Source organism: Amphiura filiformis, chromosome 1 (assembly GCF_039555335.1).
Source record: "Amphiura filiformis chromosome 1, Afil_fr2py, whole genome shotgun sequence".
Taxonomy (NCBI): Eukaryota; Metazoa; Echinodermata; class Ophiuroidea; order Amphilepidida; family Amphiuridae; genus Amphiura; species Amphiura filiformis.
Genome location: NC_092628.1, coordinates 3,437,582 through 3,451,649, shown reverse-complemented (window position 1 = coordinate 3,451,649; position 14,068 = coordinate 3,437,582). Strand labels below are relative to the sequence as shown.

General features: G+C 35.1%; 1 protein-coding gene across 1 annotated transcript in view; it reads left to right on the top strand.

Moving 5' to 3' along the window:
* LOC140169591 (medium-chain acyl-CoA ligase ACSF2, mitochondrial-like) overlaps positions 1–14,068 on the top strand; it is a 54,245-nt gene that overhangs the window by 18,958 nt on the left and 21,219 nt on the right. The window contains exons 2-12 of the mRNA XM_072192859.1: positions 1,479–1,607; positions 2,028–2,081; positions 3,133–3,245; positions 4,677–4,739; positions 4,858–4,975; positions 6,957–7,064; positions 9,566–9,705; positions 11,058–11,149; positions 11,267–11,337; positions 11,705–11,809; positions 13,176–13,324. Of these exons, the coding sequence (XP_072048960.1) occupies positions 1,479–1,607; positions 2,028–2,081; positions 3,133–3,245; positions 4,677–4,739; positions 4,858–4,975; positions 6,957–7,064; positions 9,566–9,705; positions 11,058–11,149; positions 11,267–11,337; positions 11,705–11,809; positions 13,176–13,324 (1,142 nt within the window). The remainder of the gene's footprint in view (positions 1–1,478; positions 1,608–2,027; positions 2,082–3,132; positions 3,246–4,676; positions 4,740–4,857; positions 4,976–6,956; positions 7,065–9,565; positions 9,706–11,057; positions 11,150–11,266; positions 11,338–11,704; positions 11,810–13,175; positions 13,325–14,068) is intronic.

The following is a 14,068-nucleotide window of genomic DNA, read 5'->3' as shown; positions in this document are numbered from 1 at the left end:
TGAGATGTTTAGCTATGACATGCACGCAGTGGGCGCAATGTTTACGTGACTGGCGAGCACATTAATGTTGTACGGATATTAGATATCGGATATCGGATATATTATGCTTGTTCCAGATGAATTAGATACTAATAAATGAGATTACTCATTCTATCATAAGGAAAAGGACGGAGTATTGAATAACATTTGAAATTACAAGCACCTTGTCCGTGCACTTTTTGAGGTCGAGGGCGCTGAATATTCAAAATGGAACTAATATGAGATAATTTCATTTCTTTAAAAAAAAAAAAAAATTGAGTCCTGTAACAGAACGATTTTTTAGCTTTATATGTACAAGGATGAAGTATTGAATAACATTTGAAATTTACGATAACTTGGCCCGAGCACTTTGAGGTAGAGGGCACTGAATATTTAACATTGAGCTGAAATAATTGAGAAATTTTCATTTCTCTACAAAAAGCAAGAAATTGAGTCATAAAAACATTTTTTAGCTTGACATGTACTAGCACGGAGTGTTGAATAGTATTTAGAATTTACAAGAACTTTGCCCGAGCATTTTTTAGAGGATTTACATGTACAAGCACGGAGTGTTAAATGACATTTGCAATTTAGAGGAACTTTGCCCGTGCACATTTTAAGGCAGAGGGGGCTAAATATTTAAAATGGAGCTAATTATGAGAAATTTTCATTTCTCTGCAAAAAGCACTTGAAACATTTGAGTCCTGTAACGATTTTTAATTTTTTATATTTGGCAAAAAATGTTTGCAAGAAATAGTTTACAATAACGTTTTGAAAACATTTGATAAAGGGTAGATAAAGGGTATAAGACATTTTCATAACATTCAAAAACATTTTTGATTACCTACTGCAAATATTTTAACATAATGTTATTTAAGTGTTGACAAAAAATTTGGCAAGAAATGTTTGCAAGAAATAGTTTACAATAACGTTTTGAAAATATTTTTGTAACGTTTTCATGACCTTTATATAACCCGATATTTAATATTATTACAACGTTTTTATCTAAACCAAACCCCTAGATATAACTTCTTTAAAACATTTTAAAGACATTTTGTGTTTACTGAGTATACATTGGTGTTAAATATATATATCAGAACAAGATATTAATAGGAAAACCGGGAGTTGCCGCTGCACTATACACTTGATATACCTGTTTTGTACTGCAATGATTCGCCTCTTTGTAAAATTCATTAATCGAAGTTTGGTGCTATTTTTCCAACTCGAAATATTGATATCAACGCCAGCGAGTACGATTTACCATTAATTTGCGATTAGCTAAAATATATTAAATCAGAAACAAACATGAACTCAATTTGCTCAAAATTCTCAAAATGTGTTACGTTAAATTCATAACGACATGTTAAAGAGTGCTTCATAGCGCATACATGTATTGCATTGTATTGTATTATATTGAAATGTATTGTATTGTATTGTATTGTATTTTGATACCATTTCAGAGTCAGCAGTTTGCTTCCTCCCTCATTGCAAAGGGCTACAAGAAGGGAGATACTATAGCAATATGGGGTGCGAGTCACTCGGAATGGCTGGTGACGCTCTTTGCAACTATGCAACTCGGAATAATGTTGGTAAATATTTCTTCTTTCTCTATCTCTCTTCCTCCCTTCCCCCCTCTCTCTCCCTCTCCCTTGCTCTCTACCTCTATGTCTACCCCTCCGTCTCCCTCACTGCTCTCTCTTATTGCACCATGTATCTACATCTATTTCACACATGTTACATGTTAACATGGATCTCATAGTTTGTTTGCTTGTGTGTCTAATTATCATAAGCGAAAATGTTCGTGAAAGTATTATACACTTTTCCCAAATCCAACTTTTCACATTATTTTTATTCTATAGTAGTAGGCAAAATGCTTTATCTCGATAGGTAACAGTTGCTTAGCATTTCTCCTAACGAAATATTATTTCACAGTACATTAAAACTGTGAGCTGCGAGCATGTCAAAAATTGATTGTGTAATGAACATGAATTATTGTTGTTTTTTCCTAGCTGCCTCTGAGGTTACAGTTTTCAGAACCAACGGTTGTAGCATTGTTGAAAAAGGTGAATACAGATTGTTTCCAAATTATTGTTACCTAATATGTTGTGATTTTGATCGTCTTGACAATAAGACCGCTTGTTATTTGAAAACATTTTAAAACATTAAGCGGCTAATTAGGTGCTTCATGTATACTTATTATATTTTGATATGCCAGTCTTGTGCCCGGCTTGTGTCAATTTTGACTTCAAATCTTGTTTTGATTACACATGTTTATGGAATGACACTTGACTGCGTTGGACATACACGTAATCACAATAATGGGCATTTGCGCCTGCCTGACTCATTATTTCCCGCCAATTTACTAAGCTGTATTGAGCCATGTGAGTTTTAGACTGCTGCCTTCATTCGTCAACTATCTGGGTTGCCTTTGCAACAGTATTGTTGTGGCATAGAACATGCCCAGTTGTGTCCAAATAGACATTTTGGCCGAGTTTGCAGAACTTCCGAGCGCAATCTTGTCACAACGGCGCGGTAAACGGGCGCTGCTAGTCGGTCGTGCTATGGCGCACAAAAAGTCGCGAGAGAATAAATCTGACACGATATGAACAAGTTTATCCGGTCGTCACTACGAATCTTAACACAAGTACATGCGTAGTGTAGATGAGTGGTGGATTTAGTCTATTGACGTCACATTGTGTTGAAAAGAGTGAAATGACCATTTTAAATCAAACAAAAATGGGAGGAAATATTTTTGGCAGACTGACAGGGCGGAAACAAAAACATTGTTGGCAGGCTAGTAAGCTGCACAACCCCTAACTACGCGGGGACAAAATGTTCGTAATACTGAGTAAACTGTGATTACACTGCTGGATGAATGCAATAAACGTTTCAGAGATTTTAAACACCACATTTATTTAAACTGACCACTAAGTGGTCATTGCAAATTGTTATTGTTTGTAAAAAAACCTTTTTGCTTATTTCTTATTTCCTGTTTTTCTTTCTTTTTATCGGCTGTTCCTCCTGATAAAAACTTCAAAAGCTACATTTTGCCAGTTTGATATCAAAATGGAAAAAAAAGCAACGCTCGACTTCTTTTTATTATTATTATTACAGCACAAATGCAAAGGGCTCATCCTGACGAGATCACCGTCAAACATATTGAAAAGGGTCTATCAAATTTTTCCAGAACTAAAGGATACATCTGACAACGGATTTCATTGTGAATGGTATAAAGGCGTTTACTGTACCTTAAAACCAAACAATAGATAAGGTCGCATGTCACAAATAGGTCATCCACAAATGGAGGAGCCGTAACATGAAAACGTTTTCTTCATATTTAAGTATACTACCTATTGTAGAAAGTTTGGTATAACTTTGTAGATAATTATGTTCTGTTTGGACAATTAAACATTAAACAATTAAAAAATAAACATCTACTTTGAGCTTTATACCTCAATATGTAAGATGTGTCAATAGAGGTAGGAGAGCCTCATAAGTTTCTACACAAAATTTTAAAATAGAGGATAAATTTAAAGCGTCACTACATAAAAGTCCTACAGGATTCAAATTCCACACAATGGTGTGAGTTTTATATTGAATAGAACAAACATCTATTTCGTTTAAAGAAACCAATTTACAATAGATCTAGATTGTTCATGTAGGTTAGACACAACTTAGTATAGGCCTCTTTATTTGCCTATGCCATGTATGTGAATAACAACTTCCAGGCAAGAACTGTGATCACCCTGTATGTACACATTTTAATGCATTGTGCATATTTACCACTGATCTAAATGCACATAAACAACCTTAGAATATGTGAATCTTATTTAGATAGAATATTCTATTTTTGTTCGGTCGCTATACAAGAATTATATGTTTTGATCACCTTGCACGTACAGTGTAATTTACCCATTACCAACTTCAAAGTAATGCGTCATATTACTTTAGCTCCAAAGCTGCAGCACCCATATTTATCCAACAGTCAAATATGTTGAAAAATCACTCATGAACTTTCATATTCATTTATTTTTCAGGTTCAAATTATTGTTAAATTATTCAAATGCTTATATTTCCATGCGCGCATAGCTGACTCCCGTTCACACACACAGAGGCCGTGCGAAGGTGAATTTTAATGTCACCAAAAAAAAGAGATCCGCAAATTTTGCAACGGACCCGCCTCACACGTTTCAATGCATTCATCGCTACGGTAATGCTCTCAAAGACAGATAGACATTGCCATTCATAGATAAATAAATTCAATATTTGCAGTTAAAAAGTCGTGCTTTTGAACGATTCTAAATTTTATCAATGAAAATGCAGCGATGACGTCATTGGGTCAACGATTTTCCAAATGCTGATCGATTGATTGCGTCACTGTCAGTGATCTGTGCATGCACGGTACAGAATGATTTTTCGTATGAAAGCTAAAAAACATTTAGTGAGTTACGTTTAAAACAGTTTACACCATTATCACTAATCTAACAAACACAGAAACTATATCAAATCTTATTCAGATGCTCAGACCTATTTTTCATATAAAAACGTACATAATTTTTACCACCGTGTATCTTTTATTTCATTTAACATTTCGTAACGTCTTTTTATATTGGATGATAATGTATGAGGAATTAACTTATTTTTCTATATTTCAATAGTTTTCCAGATATTGAGTTCTTCATCATCAGTGGTACCGTTTCAGAACAGATATCATGGAGAAAGTAAGACAACTATTCTATATTTTATAGGTGAAATTGCAAAAGTTCACAACTTATATTTACATGCAGTATCAAAGTATGACAGCGTTGTAAAGTGAAGTTTTACATCTGTTGTTATTAGGTGTGTATATAGCTACGATGAATTCATGACGCTTGGTAGTGAGGCTGATATGGACAACGTGAATAAAATCTGCATGTCTCTTGATATGGATGAACCATGCTGTGTAACGTTTACATCCGTAAGTATTTTATTTAATAAAACTATTATTTGTACGAGATTATGCCTAATGTCACACACGTTCAAATAGAGAGCTCCCTCTGAAAGTTCCAGCAAGAATTAAGGGTCCGCTGGTACTTAAAATTCTAAGTGGGTAAGTGTAATTCGCCGTAGCAGTGATGATGTAACAGGATTGATTACCATAGTAATTGAACCCGATTTTTGAATATGTGACTGGACACCACGAATCAGCCAAAACCAAATAGGATTATTGATTGGTTTAAACAGTCTTTGATGAGATACTTGTCGCACCGAATGGAGATACCTATGAATACGACCTTCACGCATATTTTACACTGTAACTCAGAATACAATTGGCCGAGTTGACGGCCCATTCGTAGTGTCCACTCACATATATCGTCCTGCTATACCGGCTGGCTGAAATCATCACTTGTGTTTATGCAGTCATAGATTGAATACAAAACCGCTCTATTCAACGATTCTAATCTTACAGGTGAGAGGGATCAGCATGATATGAATATTTTATAGAATTACGAACCAGGTATATTGACCCTTGTTCTTTGACATCTATGGGTCGATGGAGAGCTACCGCGTGAATGTACTTGTGCAGGGCGATATATTCTAAAATTGTTTTCACCTATTCCTAAGGTAGTAAAATACTGTTACATCATCACTTCTACGGCGAATAGCTGCCATGTGTAGCAGCAATGTGTAAACGAGTACAATATACAGTGTGCAAATCGCCAAATGCTCACAGGGCAGCTATTGCACTTATCCACTTCTGTTACTGACAGTTGTTATGTCCAGGGATCATATGCCTATTTATGCGAATCTTTATGTTAAATTAAAGTACTCTGTTGTGGGTCTAAATTGGTACTAATATTTTTGTTTTAATTTTGGGTCGTTATATAATATGTACCATGTGTACAGTGCATTTGCATCGCTCACAGTACTTGCTCAATGTAAATTCAGCAATTCTCTTGGGTTTAATTGTTTTATTGTTAAATAATACTGAATGAAGGCAAATTACTTACATGTAGACAGACGTTCGTCGTAAAAAATAATAATAATGAAAACACCTTTTTAGCATAATAGATGCACGTATGATTCCCTTATGGTATGTCTTTAGAATTGTTCCTGTTTTAATCGTGTTTGGGATAGGTTTTGAATGTCGCTGAAACATAGCCGGTGTGCTATCACTAGTGGAAAATTTAAAATGAGAATTCATTCAAAACGATGAGAATTGTATAAAAGTATGAGAATTTAACATTTTCTCATGTATATAAAATTTTCTTATCCAAATGAATGAGAAGTATTAATTACCGTGTCAACAACCTGTCACAAGTGGTTAATTTTCTTATTTAAAACAATATTACAGGTGGTTGACACGTTAATTGGTATTTCTCATTCATTTGAATGAGAAACTTTTATATAATAATGAGAAAATATAAAATTCTCATACTTTTGTCCAATTCTCATCGTTTTGAAAGAATTCTCATTGCAAATTTCTACTAGTGTATGAGAAGACTATCCCACTCCACAGGTGATAAGTGCAACCTGCTCGTAGTGCAGGGCGATACATTGAAATATTGTTTAAACATATGTGATGCGATCAAGCAAAATCAGTTGGAACTCGGCAATATTGATTTTGAGATATAGCCAAACAAAGAAAATATGTCTTTTTGTTTTCTTTTGTTTTGGAAACTCTTTAACTACTCATATCTTTAGAACTGATTGCAATGGAGTTTTATGCAAAATGCAACTTTGCAAATGTTTGTTACTATCCTATAAGAAACTGAAAATGTATTAATTCCGAGTTCCGACTGATTTTGCTTGATCGCATTACATATTGCTATGGTATTAAATTAAACTAGTTGCATCTTCACTTCTACGGCGAATTCACAAGCGAATAAATAGCTAATTTTTAATATTGTGACTTTCTTAATCATTGTTTGGATCAATGTTGAAACAAATTATTTCAGGGTAGTACTGGAATGCCAAAAGCGACCGTTATGTCTTCCCATGCGTTGTTGAACAGCGTGGCGAATATTTGCTTCGGGCGTGAAGATGAGAGTTTGCTTTATGATTTGGTAAGGATCGATCTCATTAAAATTTTTGTATAGTTTAGGCTTTTCGTTGTGCATATATCACTTTCCCAGAGGTGTCAGAATTCTGTATTACCGAGAACCGCAATCTCAACATAAATTATTTTATGCTCATAATGTGGTATATTGTACTTTTAATACATATATCTGTACAAATTGTTGCCACTTTTATCGTGTTCACTTTTACTTCGGTGGCCCTCTGTAATACAAATTACCGGTTAAATTGTGCAACCAATAATCTACGATCTTATAAGATGACTTTTTTTAATTAACCTTTTAATAGTACCCATTATTACAGACTCGACATTAAGTTTGTGAATATTTCTTCATGAAGTGCCAAGAGTCTGGAAGGGGGTATGAATACACCACACGGGCTAAATATTAATTGTGGTGGGTCGGGAGATGGCGTAAAAATGTGCTTTCCGTGAGTTTACATTATGGTGCTCATAATTTAGTGCATTTGGCTTTTTTTTTCGTAAACAGTCGGCATGCGTCAAAGCTGAAAAGCACTTGCAATGTACCATTTTTTTTAATAGGACGGAGCTTAAAATATGGCTATACGTACTCAGAGAGTGTGAATGTCCCCGCTGGCGTAAAACTTACGTTACTAAAACAACTGCGCGGATTCCTGGTTGTCCAATTCAATGACCTGTTTATTTGTGTACAGTGAGTTTATAACACTTGCCCTAAGAAAGCGATTCAAACTTTTCGAGTGCATACCACTTTTAAGCGCCAACTTTTTAAAAGCTCCCCCTACATTCAAAACTGGTACATTGCAAGAGCATTTATGTTCTGATCAACACTTATTGGTATTTACGTTAAGTACATAATATTATAACCTCAAACTTCAATAGATATGATAATATCATAACAATGTTCAGAAATTCAACCCCCCCCCGCACGAAACTTAAATTCAAAATCCTTAAATGCTCATTCAGTGTTTTGCTCATCCGGACAATCGTAAACAATCATCAAAATTCAGATTGTTGTACCTTTAATTTTTATAGATGTGCTAACATAGCCTGCTAGTGCTTCAGCCGAAAGCTGTGTGTTTAAGACAAAATAAGGCATTTACATGAAATGTATATACTGATATATAGTACATAAATTAACCACATGTATTTGAATGGGGCCCTCCACTTTAACAATACTGCCGTTTTTCTAAATTTTGTTTCATGTCAAAAATACCTAATGACAATTTAATGACTTATCCTTCACTTTTAGGTAATTTATTAACAATTTTATTTTTTTTTACATTCACTTGGATCACTGAAAGGGCCTTTAAAATCATAATTTTTAGCTAATTCGCTACATAATGAGCACCATAATCAAACTTTATTTGACACCAACTCCAGACACACCCCAATAAATAGTTAACCAGTGCGGTTTATGCAGACCCCTTTCATTAGGATCTTGACACCTCGAGCAGAAATATTCCACACTTAATGTCTGTATTATAATGTTTGTTGTATATTTAAAATTGTAAAGTGTGGAATCAGGACATGTAATGCACGATCTTATAAGATATATACATAAATGGAATTCGTTTTTTGTCGATAGATCAATAGGGCAATTTGGACATGAAGTGGTCTTACGACATTAGGGCCTCCTAATTAAAGAGCCAAAATTGCATATGGGGTTTCTTTGATCTCACCTTGCTATTTCAGGTTAAAATGTACAGAAACCGTCCGTTTAGTTAATTCACTCATTTCATTCGGCTGCGAAGCACGCAACTATCAGTTTCTCCATGTACTACGGTTTGAAGCCAAAGTGGTAATGGCATCTGTCGAGGTCCCCCATCAGGTTTTGCACATAAGACAAGTAGGCTGTTGTTACCTTCCAGGCCTTCTTTTACCATGTTATGGGGTGTATAGAGCATATCTTCTGCATGATTCATCTTCCTGGAATCTTAGTTGTCGTGATTTGACAGAGTTGATAAGAGGCACAGTGTTGGTGATGGTATAGATCCTTTCATTTAGTTTATTTTCGTTTAGTTATGGGTAGAGAGTAACATAATTTGGTAAAATCTGTAGGAGATTATCAGATTGCTGTGATCACGACGATATGAATCGTGAGTCTGTGATTATGTGTAAAGTGCTGTTGAGTCACGATTAGATTTACTGGAAGGAATTCAGGCCCGTAAAACTATCTGCAATACTTACCTTTGAAAAAGTGGCGTAGATTTCTTTTTGACATGGGGCATGGGGTTGGTAAACATTTCTTGGAAGTAAGGTGAATTAAGCTCCTTTTGTCTACATAAAATATAAAGTTGATAGTACACGTGCGCACGGGAAACATGGCACTATAATAGGTACACATCCGGGGTACACATATCTGCATGAAGATACGGGTGTTGGAAGCATCTCTAATATGTAAACCATCGTAATGATCATCCGAAATGCCTGGGTAATTCACGGTCAACATCGTGATTTCATAAAGTCTATATACCTACTATCAAAATATAACATTCATATTTTATTTTACAGAAATCAGCAAGATTCGGAGATGCATTTTCTTTTATATCGTTTTCATTCGGAATGTTTGCACCACTTGCATTAGGACTTACTTCTGTCGTTTTCCCTAAATTCAACGCAGAGACTATGGCTAAAGCTATACCGGATGAAAGGTACTTAACAATAATATTCACAAAGGTTTAATGCCACAACGGAACTTTTGATATAAACATCTCAAAAAGTAACCAACCCCCTTAAATAATGGCCATTATTCAAAAACGGGCGATTGTATAACACCTCATTAATTGTAGCAATTCACTAAATTTTCACGTCAACGTCACATTGTACATTTAAATCATTGTAACCCAAGATTTGAAAAAAAAGTTAATTATATTGATTTGTATTCAGTATAATGGAAGGAAATCTGTGTAATGATATCTGAATGTTTTTATATTGTTGTAAGTGCAACTTTCAAATCTGGAATTCACTACATTAAATTGGCCGGTGTTTTATTGTTTTCTGGGCTATCGTACGCGTTTTACAGATTTGTAACAATAGCCTGTTTTTGAATAATGGCCATTATTTAAGTGGGTTAGTTACTTTTTTTAGATGTTTGTTTGGCCGCCATGCGAGATATAATAATACTTCAGCATCATTTTACATTCTTACAGAAATAACTGGAGATCCAAAGAAACGATATTAGAAAACACGCTTGGTATTTCATTGCACAGGTCTATACCTATCAGACCTGAACAAATAATGATGGGTACCATCAACATTGATGTTCAATGAAAAGCATGGCTCTCTCAAATGTAACCAATATTGGATTTTTATTCTCAACATTAACCAGAGTGTATAGCAAGTTCCATTTCAATAAACATATCGTAAGTAATAGGGATTTAGTACAGTCACCCTTCATAAAGTTAAGTCTGTTATTGGGTATTCGTAACTTTCCAAACGGTAATACCTGAGTTACGAAGGGTTAAAAGTTTAGTGAAATGGACCCCAGATCATATTTTCTTTTACATTCCGCGTGGCCAAATTGAATCTGTCGTTCTCATAAAGGATATAATCTTATTATTTCTTTGCCCTGTGCATTACAGAAACTCATTCAGATGATATTAACAGTGATACTGGTACCACTCCCCTTGTTTTGACAATTAACAGACACTTACCAAATCCAAGTAATTTTTAACATATCATGCCCAGATGTCTTCACTATTCGGACCTCTTAGTCGCGATCCCGTCTCATTATTTGGCCTCATGCCTAATTCTGGTAAAGAGCAAGCGTTCGATCTGGCGACGCAAAATGAGGTCACAATAGATTCACTGGTTTTGGAGCGCATGAGCAAGAGCAAAGACAAACATTGTGTCCTTGTGTACTTTATGTACGCATTTCTTGAGCTATTTACCAAAATGATAGGGTTTTTGGAGTGTAAAAAATATTCCATCCAAATCTGTGTGAAAACTGTTTTTTTTGTAATGCACTGACTTTATGGGGTTATTTTTATCATTATCTTTGCAGAGTTACAATGGCAGTCTTTCATATCCATCATATTCACGATCTATTGAATGTGCCCAATTTAAGAGACTATGATTTTTCCAGTTTAGACATACGTAAGTTGAAAAAACAGCATTTGCTAATTAAGTGAAGTGTGAGTTTAATTAATGTTCATTTGGAACTTTTTTTATCACGCCCTTACGTTTAACAGTCGTTATGCATCCTAATTTCAGTGAATATCGGCGGTAGTGTTATTCCGTTCGAAATGAGGCAAAATGTGAAGAAAATCTGCAAGAATGTAGTTGTAAGTATCACGTTATTCGTTATCGACCGGCACAACATTTTTTTGGTCCTATAGCGCTATCGGTGCCCGAATAGGTACCGATGACACTTTAGATCGTACCCTGAATATTTGTACAGTGCATTTGTTTTTAATTTAAATGCAAAATAATAACAGTATGCAACTCTTAATTATTATGCTTGATACAACTTATTATATCTCCAGGGAACGATGGTAAGAGTCATCGGTACCTAACCGGGCACCAATAGTTCTATATAGGACCAAATTGAACGTGGTGCCTAAAACAGCTATCACGTTAAATACAAAACTCTGATACTAAATAATTCCTAATATTTGTATTAATTTACTTGTTCGGTTAATTTATAATTAGCTCACATATGGCATGACAGAAACTTTGGAGACACTCATAAGTCATCCTTTCGACCCAGTGGAGAAGCAAAACGCAGCAGCGATGTATCCTATAGGTGGAGTAGAGGTAAGGACCGGATAAAATTATTATGGCAAATGAAGACCTGAGCGCAAGAAGACTGTAAGGCCACTTTTGACAAAATGGAGTTACATGTGGGTTTGAAGTTATATTTTTTTACATTTAGCCCCCTCCCCATAGGGGTCATGTGAAGGGTCAAGAGGGGTCAAAATGAACAATTGTCCAATGTCGTCAAGAGACATGTCAAATTACTCGTCTCGTCACAACGATTACGAAAATATATAATTTATCATACATTAATGGGGGTCACTTCAGGTTAACTGCTCAAATTGCTCGTCTTAAACCCCATATAAGGGACATGAACCCCAGATAAGGCGGAAATGACACACTTATGCTTCTGCTCTCATTCAAAAATCACATTTACGCTCTACCAAATAGGGGCCATCTTGGAAAAAAAAAAAAAATTATGTTATAACGTCAAATTAATGTCAGATTCGGATTTCTTGGGGTCGACTTACCGGAAAAAGTATCTTTGTACACGATTTTAGGTAATCTGGTTCAAAACATTTTTTTTTCAAGATGGCGCCGGCGGCCACCATCTTGGATTTCTGGGTAAATATGAGTTCGTAATGTCAAAGTAATGTCAAATTTGAAATCCTTGTGGTCGACTTATCCAAAAAAGTGTCTTTGTACACGATTTTAGGTCCTCTTGTTCAAAACTAAATTTTTCAAGATGGTGCCGGCCACCATCTTGGATTTATGGGTGAAAATGATACCGTAATGTCAAACTAATGTCAGAATCGGAATCCTTGTACTCGACATATCCGAAAAAGTGTCTTTGTGCATGATTATTGGTGCTCTGGTTCAAAACTTAACTTTTCAAAATGGTGGCGGCGGCCATTTTGGATTTTGGCCTCTAGCGAAAAATTCCGGGATTTTCGCGAGGGACATGGTGGCTATTTTTTTTCTAAATGGTCCATAGAAGTCGAATCAATCGTCAAACCTTACTAGCCAGAGAGTGGTCACCAAATTGAACTTTTTCACCTAACTATATATAATAATGATTCCTCTTGCATATACCCATGTACCTGAGAAGTATCAATATTATGGCTTTTTTTTTGTTTCCAAATTATCTTATTTAAAAAAGTTTAAACCATCATATCTCAAAATGCCAAATATAGACTTACGGTCTTCTTGCGCTCAGGTCTTCAAATAATCCTGACCCTAATCATTTCCACGCTACCAAGTGGCAGCTATGATATAGGTGTAAAATATGATTTAAGAAAAACAAAACTGGCTTGAAGCTAAAATGGCCCCATTTAGTGAGTTTTATAGTGCGGTGGTAAGCTTCAAAAAGTCTTATTATGTTCAATATTAATTTATGTCTCTGAATATGTTGTTTTATTTCTGTTAGGCAAAAAATGTTGATGACTGTGGATGTACTGTACCTGTTAACACAAATGGGGAGCTCCACATCCGAACATTTTCTGCTTTTCAATACTATATGGGCGATGAGGAGAAAACAAGAGAAATGAAAGACAATAATGGCTGGATTCATACAGGGTAAAATACGCATATCTTATAATAATGTTTTTTGGTATTTATGTAATCTCTAATAATAGATTGCAAAATACATAATTGTATATTGTTTGGAAATTATTCCAGGGGCAATTGCAGCATTATTATAGTGTACTCATTATATCACAGTGTGTATTATAAGCATTTCTCTATATACCTTTAACACAATAATAAGCAACAATACACAGTGATAATCTTCTAAACTGTGACCTCGTCCATTTAATCGTTTTAAATTTAAATTCATCGTCGTATACTTTGCATAGTGACGAATAGCTAGTCGTGTTTCTGTGAAAATCTTTCCACAACTAATTCTTTTAAGGGGGTACTACACCCCTGCCCAATGTTGTGCCTATTTTTGCATTTTTATCAAAAATTATAGTGCATTGGTGACAAGTAAGATATGTATATTATAGGGCAAGGACTACAACTACTGCACTGGAAATTTTATTTCAGCACAGACAACAGTTGTGGAGTTACAGTCAAAAATGAGGGAAAACCAATATTTGATCAATAAATCAATAACTACTTGCCTTGAGTTGCTGAATTTTCAGTACAGTTGTTGTAGTCCTTGCCCCTATAATAGACATTATCTTACTTGTCACCAATGCGCTATAATTTGTTGAGAAAAATGCAAAAATAGGCACAAACTGGCCAGGGTGCAGTACCCCTTAAATTAGAGAACATATATTAGACAGCACTGTAAATGCCGCACTCTGCAATAGCTCTGAA